Genomic DNA, 9,614 nt, shown 5'->3' with positions numbered 1-9,614 from the left:
CCTCGTTTATATTATAAGTAACGCTGTGACCGATTCCCTGACATTATACAGCGGTGACCTTATGCACGTAACCAAAACCTCGATACAGATAACGTAGAACGAATTTAATTCATGTTATCAAATTACAATTGACTTATAGACTTATCAATATTTTATCATATTAATCCCATGTTAGTAGATATAACCTAATATATAAATATAAGATACAAAAAGCACTTTTCAATCGCCTTACACTTCCGGAGTAAACATGGCTCTTCTGTGGCTTGCGGTTTTGGCAGTATTAGCAGGTATTGTTTACTTTTATTTACTAAAGAGTTCGTTTAAGTATTTTTAACCCTATAAGTATATACGACTTGTTATTGAGTATGCTCTCGTTCTCGTTTCGTATGTCTATGCATTAATACGTAAAATTTTATACACATCTGCGGTCACCAACCCGCCTGCCCAGCGTGGTGACTATGGGCAAAACACATGAGTTCACGCCATTTTTGGCGTAAACTTGTGGAGGCCTATGTCCAGCAGTGGACTGTGATAGGCTGTAATGATGATGATGAAGTCTGTTTTAAACAATATTATTGTAAAAGGAATCGATTAAGCCCGCTCGATTGGCCCCGCGGTTTCATCCGTTGATTTGAGGAAAAAATAGCCTGAAATTGACCAAAATATTTACCGACCGTCAATCATGTTGATGTTGTTTCAAAATTAATGTCGTCATATATATGATTTTAATAATTAATAAATTTAAAAAAAACAAAAGCAATAATATATTTTTTCGTTGTGGATGCCGGAAGAGCGAGCTAGCACTACATAGTACAAAACAAAGTCGCTTTCTCTGTCCCTATGTATGCTTAAATCTTTAAAACTACGCAACGGATTTTGATGCGGTTTTTTTTAAATAGAGTGATTGAAGAGGAACGTTTATATGTATAATATATGCATAATATAATAGAGGAACACTGATAGTTTTTGCAACCGTGCGAAGCCGGGGCGGGTCGCTAGTTATGTATAAAATGATATATAATTTATGTGGAGTAATTGTGAGGTTTTTTCTAAAAAGGGAGGCGATCATCTTAACCTTAGCGTGTTAATATATATGATTATGTTGGACGTAAAAATTTTGGACGTACCTACGGATTACAGTAAAATGACGCGAGAGCCACTTGACGAAAGAATTTTTATTTTATTATGTCAGGAAGTTATTTAATAACAACCTGCCTGCCTGCCTTTCAATATGACGGCTGACACATTCTTAAATTTTTGTTTAGTTTCTACCATGATAAAATATATTATGTGAATGAATCAGAGCCATCTGTGATTATCTGCAAGAACTAAGTCAACTAATCAAACTTATAATCGTTGTGTGGTTGATCATTAGCTCCTAAACAAATTACTTTAAAAAAAATATTTATCAAATAAACAATAGTGTAACTTTTTGTCATAAATAGCATAAAAAAACATGCAGGTTTATGATTATTCTATTTTGTAACCAATGAGACTACAGATATAAAGTAATCACACATTTACACACCCTTCTATTAGGAACAAGCTGGGACTGAACAAATGATACAAAAAGTGACTTTTAAGTTTACTTTTGTGATGATACTTTTAATCAATTCAGACCGTAGATCAATTATTAGTCGAGGCACTAAATAAGCATTTGTTCGCTCGCCATACGTGTTGTGTTCGCGACTAGTAGTATATACTGTGCTCTATTCATATTTTCAAATGAAATTTAAATTTATAAAAAAAATAAGAAAAATTAAATGATATATATACTTTATTGCACTCAAAAAATACATGTAAAAACAACATAATAATAATGTTTATGGCAAAGGTGGACTTATCTCTAAAAGAGATTTCTTCCAGTCAACCCATGGTCATGAGTAAGTGTTTAATGTAGCGAGGCAAACAGTGCAAGAAGATTTACTAAGAACAAGAAGAAGAAAAAAACGTAAAAAAAAGCCTTATCCAAATCTATATCGCATAATTGTAATTTTGTATTATCAATAGCCCATATCTAAAAGTAGCTTATTTGTGTACTGTGGTATCTTCGATAATTAAATTATGAAAGCTCGGAATTCACGTCTTGTTACCTTAGGTTTCTGTTCCTATTCCTAATTTAACTAATTTGTTCGTTTAAGGGTCTTCGTCTGCCAGGCCGAATCGTATCGTTGGCGGTCAACCAACCACAATTGAAAACTATCCGTCTATAGTTCAAGTTGATTTCATGAACCGATTTTCCCTTATCTGGGGTCAAAGTTGTGCTGCTAGCATACTCAATACCAGATACGTTCTATCTGCAGCTCATTGTTTTGCTGGAAAGTAAGTGACGTCTTTATTTCTTACAGTATTATAGAACTAGGCATCGTTATTTTTTTAAAGACGTTGGCTATCGACGTTGGGAATCGACCTTCAATCGTATTTTTAATAGATAAAAATTATTTTATATTTTCGGAACGGTTTTCAAATAATTAAAAATTGAAACATTTCGTTACATTTAACATTGCACCGATTACTTTAAGGAATAACTTTAATATCAACAGACATTATGAGGTCTGTAGAAAATGCAAACATTGGGTTGTACTGTGTTGCCAGTCATAAACAAGCTTATGATATATAAATCTTGCATCAAATGAACGCTGTTTCATTGCGAATACGATGTTATAGGTTTAAATGCTAAAATATGGGTCGAGTTGCGGTTTGCGAAATTAATATAAACTGGCCAGAAAATTTTCAGCCAACTCGTTCGAGTGTTTTTTTTAAACTAGGTATCAAGTAATTTTTATCCATTAAACATATGGGTGAAGGTCATTTCTAGTTCGGATCTTAGACTATGAATGTCACTTTCGATTGATATCAAATCAGGTTATTTAATTATATTAATTGTCCTTTTAAAAATAACAACAGTTTAATAAACATTAAACATATTTTAAATACAAATAACAATTTAGTTTTTTTGTTATTATAAAGAAAACGTGCTATTTAATTATTGTTAATAAATAATTATGTTGTGCCATGTAACATTTTCGGATATTCTTTGACGGTTAGCAGGAAAGTGGACATAAGGTGCCAATCAAACCACCAATTGCAAATTCATGCGACGTTTCGATCCTTTATTGGACCATCATCAGGCATCTACAAAATACAAACATTGAAGAAAGTTGTACACCCAATTAATCCATAACAACGACAAAACAAAAAAACGTGTTGTTGTTATGGATTAATTGGTTGTACAACTTTCTTCAATGTTTGTATTTTATAGATGCAATCCAATCAAGGATCGAAACGTCGCATGAATTTGCAATTGGTGGTTTGATTGGCACCTTATGTCCACTTTCCTGCTAACCGTCAAAGAATACTTATAACACATGGACACAACGATAAATAATTTTCGGATATTTGAGCGTATTGTAATCAAGGTATTAATTTTTTAGTTCCTTCCAACCAAGTTTGCGCCGCATTAGAGCTGGTTCAACTAATCGCAACACTGGTGGTGTTATTTCCTACGTAGAGGCTGTTTACAATCACCCAAGCTATGGATCTAACAATATGGATGCAGACATAAGTGTAGTCAGGCTAGTGACTCCGCTTGTGTACACTCCTGTTATCCAACCCACAACTATTGTCGCCCAAAATTCAACAATTCCGGATAATCTTCCAGTTGTGCATGCGGGTTGGGGTACCACGACGGTGAGGAAATATTCTTAATGGCTTTTCTATTCCTTCTATAGTCATTGAGTTTGAGGTGTTTATATATTTATTTTTACAATTCACAATACAGTCTTTAATATCCTACTGATGGGCAAAGGCCTCTTTTCTGTGTAGGAGAAGGATATTTATTATATTTATTACTAAACTTTTAATTTACATAGCCAATATTTAGCTCAAAGTAGCTCATGTAGTGGGTATTTGTTATAAGCGCGGTGTTTTGCAAAATCATTATTAATTACACATATATTTAAATCAAATTAAATCGTATAATAACATCATACGTAATAGGTATATATTTATTTATGTATTTATTTATTTTTATTGTTTTAATTTTTGTTTTGACTTTTTGATAGCCCTACTCTGTTTTGTTTCAAATTCTCCTCTACCCCAAGGTTGTCTGGAAGAAATCGCTTACCTAGCGATAAGATCGCCTTTGTGCATAATATTATTTTATAAGTTTTATTTTTAAAGATACCTATTTATGTAAGCTTGTAATATGCACAATAAAGTACATTTCTTCTACGTCTTCATCATACATATTTACAAATTACAACTTATAAACTAAATATTTAGATACAGTTATAGAACAAATCATGTCCGCGTGGAATGCTGGCAGCATTTCCCCTGTTGAATCCAGTGGAGGCAGTAGTTATATTAAGTATATATATTATTTATATTTATTAAGTTAGGTGCAATTTTATTAGATAGTTTCATTGCCAATTTAATTTTTGAAAGTGATATAAGACCAATTTTATCAAACTAGTTTTTAATTTTAAATAGATCTTCAACGACATCGTATTCTTTACCTCCTGTATATTCCATCATCTAGAAAAAATTAGTATTTTCGTCAAAAAAGTAGTTTAGATGGTGAACTGTAACTTTGCCAAACATAAGGGTAAATTTCAGGAAGATGCGATGAGACTTCGTTAAACAATGTTCCTCTGAGTAAAAAATTAAAAGCATTAATTAGGTCAACTTACAGCAGAACTTCAGACTCATCACTTTTTAAAAAAGTACGAGCCGCGTGAACTGCTGCTGATTGAAATTTTGTTTTTAGGATGAAGAATATGTGTCTACATTCCAATTTAGACGCCAGAGGGCGAAATGTGCCCCCAATAGCAATTAGACGGATGCTATCGTCTTTTTTGTTAAAGGCACATAGTCTATGACGTAAATATAAGACAAAAAAGATGAAGATACCTTGTCAGATAAAAATCATATCATAATAACATCGTTTGGCAAGCTTCCTCGAGTCTTCACTTCAAAGATTCCGCAATACTTGAAGACAAAAGTCTTCGAGCAATGCGTCCTGGCTGTGTTAACATACGAAGTCGAGACGTGGACACTGACGAAGGGACTGGTCCACAAGCTTAAAGTCGCTCAACGTGCAATGAAACTGGCTATGCTTGGAGTTTCACTCAAAGATAGGATCAGAAATGAGACTATCCATCCGCGAGAGAACGAAAGTAGCCGACATAGCCCACAGAATTAGCAAGTTGAAGTAGCAGTGGGCTGGTCATCTGTGTCGCAGGACCGATGACCTTTGCAGCAGACGGGTCCTGGAGTTGAGATCGCATCTTGGCAAATGCAGTGTGGGATGTCCTCCAGCCCGTTGCGGAAAACTGGGATGTCTGGCGCAAACTTGGGGAATTCTATGTCCAGCAGTGGACTGCAATATGCTCAGCTGATTGCTGATTGATTGATATGATTGTATCCAAAAAGAAAGGAGTAATTTTTTGCGAATAAACTTATTGTACTGTGTGGCTACGGTACTAAAGAATATAGCCATCCCCTCTCTTCCCGTGGGTGTCGTAAGAGGCGACTAAGGGATAACACAGTTCCACTACCACCTTGGAACTTAAAAAGCCGACTGGTGATGGGATAACCATCCAACCGCTGGCTTTGAAATACACAGGCCGAAGACAGGCAGCAGCGTCTTCGGTGCGCCAAAAACAGCCCTGCAGTCACCGACCCGCCTGCCCAGCGTGGTGACTATGGGCAAAACACATGAGTTTACGTTATTTTTGGCGTAAACTTATGGAGGCCTATGTCCAGCAGTGGACTGTATAGGCTGTAATGATGAAACTTATTATACTAGCTTTTGATCAAGTATACTGGCACTTGCTTAAGTGAGATTTTCAGCTATTTTTCAATTTGTGTATTGTATATTTGTCTGGTGCGAACTTGGGGAGGCCTATGTCCAGCAGCGAACTGCAATAGGCTGAACTGGTTGACTGACTGACTGTCATCATCATCATCATCATTGACTGTCAGATGACATGAAATTACAAAGTTTGGTTATGTCATTCAATGGACCTCTGCTAGCGTAACCGGCTGAGACACTCAAAAGATCTTTAAGATGTTGTAGTGTGATGCCGTCTATACCGCTAGCAGACCCACTTGTGAACGACATAATTGCAGCATAGGTATCTTCATCATTAGCCTGTAAAACATTATAGGAAATAGGTGGACTTGGGAGTAAGGACGGTGGATTTGGGACCGGATCATCATCATCATCATTACAGCCTATCACAGTCCACTGGTGGACATAGGCCTCCACAAGTTTACGCCAAAAATAGCATGAACTCATGTGTTTTACCCATAGTCACCACGCTGGGCAGGCGGGTTGGTGACCGCAGGGCTGGCTTTATCGCACCGAAGACGCTGCTGCCCGTCTACGACCTGTGTATTTCAAAGCCAGCAGTTGGATTGTTATCCCGCCACCGGTCGGCTTTTTAAGTTCCAAGGTGGTAGCGGAACTGTGTTATCTCTTAGTCGCCTCTTACGACACCCACGGGAACAGAGGGGGTGATTATTGATAGGCAAACAAAGAAAGATTTTGTCAGGCCGAATCAGTGTTCGAAATACATTTGTTAATCACAGTTGATAAAGATCTAGCTAGAGGTATCCTCGCTCGTCAAGGAATTCGTTTAACAAGGGGGATATTTTGGTGACATTTATAAATTGGAACCAAATTATTATCATTGGTTACGGTTGATGAAGTATCGGTAAAAATAGGTAATGGATCGCTGTGGCAAAGGGTGGTGTGAATTTGTAAGTATTTGCGACCTCTAAATAACCTTTCGTTAGTGCATTCGGGACAAGTGAAAATTTCCGGTTGAGATACATTGATTAAACTAGTAAAATTACATAATCTCATACATATGTTACAATTAATTTCAATAATAATATTTTTGTTTTTCTGTCTACAGCAAGGAGGTTTCGCTTCCAACGTTCTACGAGATGTGCAAATCTATACAGTCAATAATAGACTATGCGCTGACCGTTATGCACAGCTTGGTCCAAGATTAATTGTGACTGAGAATATGATATGCGCTGGTCTCTTAGACGTCGGTGGTCGAGATGCCTGCCAAGGTGACTCAGGCGGTCCTTTGTACTACGGCGATATCCTAATTGGAGTTGTTTCTTGGGGTTATGGTTGCGCTCATGCCCGCTATCCAGGAATTAGCACTAGTGTTGCTTCTTACACTGACTGGATCGTCTCTATTGCCGTGTAATTTCACTCAAAATAAACGTATAATTTGACTATCTAGTTTTTTTTTTGTCTTTTAATTTACTTTCGTTTTTGATAGCTCATTTTCAGAGACGTTGTTTAAATTAGCCTAAGTTATAGTTACTTTATAGTTACTTACGACTAAATCCGAAAAAACAGATAAGATTTTGCTTCAAAACTAAGTTTCAAAAACGGTTCGTTATACTCTTAGTAATACATGTTGTAATACAAATATAAACATAAATTGTCATAAACTTGATCCTTGTGGAAGTCTCACAGGTAACAGAACAGAGAAAAAGTCTTAAATGAAACCCAGGTAACTCTCAATTTTTAATGAAGGGGTAAATTCTGTAATGAAAATATTAAATTTAACTAAATTAAAAAGTCACCTTTAGTACTTACACAATAAACAAAATCAACTACTTTTTTTTTTTTTTCTTATATAACAATATATATCCACGGGCTCATAATGCCCGTGCTTTTATTATTCCAATATTAATTTGTTAGTTTCGATAACTTGGTACTTACACATGCAACTTAGAGGACTAATTAAACTAGACTTAGTATCTCTAATCCTACGTGAGTCCACCGACCAAAAATTTAAAGTTATACTAAATTTACTTATATATATGTTAATTACTATATATTATATATTATTATTATCATACTGAATGTCACTCCGCCCGCCCAATACATAATACATACATATATTATACTAACTACTTATATAATTATATAGTAAATTTACTTATACTTACATATATAAATATAAGCGGGTGGAGGAATACGCCCCGGCAGGGAGATCAAACGGCCGGGGGTTAGGGCTGTAGGCTGAGAAACCGGCGGACAATCCTAGCCGAGTCAAGTAACACCGCCTTCTGCATCCTGGCTGCGAGCGAACCGTCCCGGATCCCCAGTTGCCTCAGATGGTGAGCGAGGCTAACCGGGATCAAACCATTGGCAGATATTACGATAGGGATTATTTCAGCAGACCCCACACCCCACATGTCGACAATCTCGTGCGCCAGATCCAGATATTTACGTTTTTTCTCAGTCTCGGCTTTCACGAGGTTCTCGTCATGCGGGACGGTGATGTCCACTAAAAATATCCTCGACCGTGCCCTGTCCATCACCACGATATTAGGCTTGTTCGCCAGTATCGTCCTGTCTGTGGCGATAGGCAGGTCCCAGTAGAGCCGGACTCCGTCGCGTTCGAGTACTGGCACCGGTGAGTATTGGTAATACGGCATCCTCTGTTCCAGGAGACCGTACATAAGAGCAAGTTATTATTATTATTATTATTTTTTTTTTCCTCCATCTTACAGTGATCCAGGGTAGAAGCTGTGTACATTTCTGAAGATTTTTTGTATTCCTACTGTCAAAAAAAAAATCCTCAAATCAACTGCTTTTACATGTATATACCTAAATGGCAAGTTTAGTTTCTAATTTTTTCCTGAAATATTTACAAAATTTGGAAAGCTATTAGTCATACGAAGCTAAAATTTGGTACAACAAAGTGTTTTAAAATAGTTCCCTATATATTATAGAAAGTAGAAGAAAGAAGAGTTGGTGTCGTAAGAGGCGACTAAGGGATAACACGGTTCCACTACCACTGCCTTGGAACTTTCCCATTTAAACATCAGTTTTATTAGTATTCTCCCATTACATCGTAACCCCGTTTACGTCTAGGTCTACACTAATTAAAATCTTAATTATTTATTAAGTTTGACATACAAAAACCCTTTCTTTCCGTGGGTGTCGTAAGAGGCAACTAAGGGATAACATAGTTCCATTACCACCTTGGAACTAATAAAGCCGACCAATGGCGGAATAACCATTCAACTGCTGGCTTTGAAATACCCAGGCCGAAGACGGGCAGCAACGTCATCGGTGTAACAAGGCCAGCCCTGCGGTCTCTAATCCGCCTGCCTAGCGTGGTGGCTATGGGCAGCACACATGAGTTCACACTATTTTTGGCGCGAGCTTGTGGAGGCCTATGTCCAGCAGTGGACTGCAATAAACTGAAACGATGATGATGATGATGATATTATAGAAAAACAAAGGCTCAAACTGTACACAGGATATGTTATTTCATTTCAACATTTAAAGTGTAACATATATTTTCTAAGATTCATTCGTCAATAGACAAATATGTAAAAAACTGTACATTTTACCAACTTCTAGGTCATGATAGCCGAGAATCGGCTTAAGGTAGCAGGTATAAAAACGTTCACTGTAAACACTAATACTAATGGTAGTAGTTATAAATAGTAGTATTGTATATATTTTGTCCATGAGAAAATAAGCTGAGTCTATGGCGTCTGGGTCTGGCTCTGATACTAGAATATTTAAATTATTTTATTTACTGATGGGATTGTGTGTCATTTTT

General features: G+C 36.6%; 1 protein-coding gene across 1 annotated transcript; it reads left to right on the top strand.

The window, feature by feature from the left end:
• Positions 1-226: 226 nt before the first annotated feature.
• On the top strand, positions 227-7,264 carry LOC123663998 (trypsin, alkaline C-like). Its single transcript, XM_045598632.1, has 4 exons — positions 227-287; positions 2,142-2,322; positions 3,435-3,690; positions 6,924-7,264. The coding sequence occupies exons 1-4, from the start codon at positions 248-250 to the stop codon at positions 7,227-7,229; spliced, it is 783 nt and encodes a 260-aa protein (XP_045454588.1). The 5' UTR covers positions 227-247; the 3' UTR covers positions 7,230-7,264.
• Positions 7,265-9,614: the final 2,350 nt, after the last annotated feature.

Source organism: Melitaea cinxia, chromosome 21, assembly GCF_905220565.1.
Source record: "Melitaea cinxia chromosome 21, ilMelCinx1.1, whole genome shotgun sequence".
In the NCBI taxonomy this organism is placed as follows: domain Eukaryota; kingdom Metazoa; phylum Arthropoda; class Insecta; order Lepidoptera; family Nymphalidae; genus Melitaea; species Melitaea cinxia.
Note: the sequence above shows the minus strand (reverse complement) of the source record. Positions and strands in the feature narration are given on the sequence as shown.

What these genes read in the sequence shown, in the direction of transcription:
- LOC123663998 (XM_045598632.1), top strand. Translation starts at nt 248, where the DNA reads ATGGCTCTTCTGTGGCTTGCGGTTTTGGCAGTATTAGCAG. An exon ending in GCTCATTGTTTTGCTGGAAA is followed by an intron (nt 2,323 to 3,434) that starts GTAAGTGACGTC and finishes TTAATTTTTTAG; the next exon opens with TTCCTTCCAACCAAGTTTGC. An exon ending in CGGGTTGGGGTACCACGACG is followed by an intron (nt 3,691 to 6,923) that starts GTGAGGAAATAT and finishes TTCTGTCTACAG; the next exon opens with CAAGGAGGTTTCGCTTCCAA.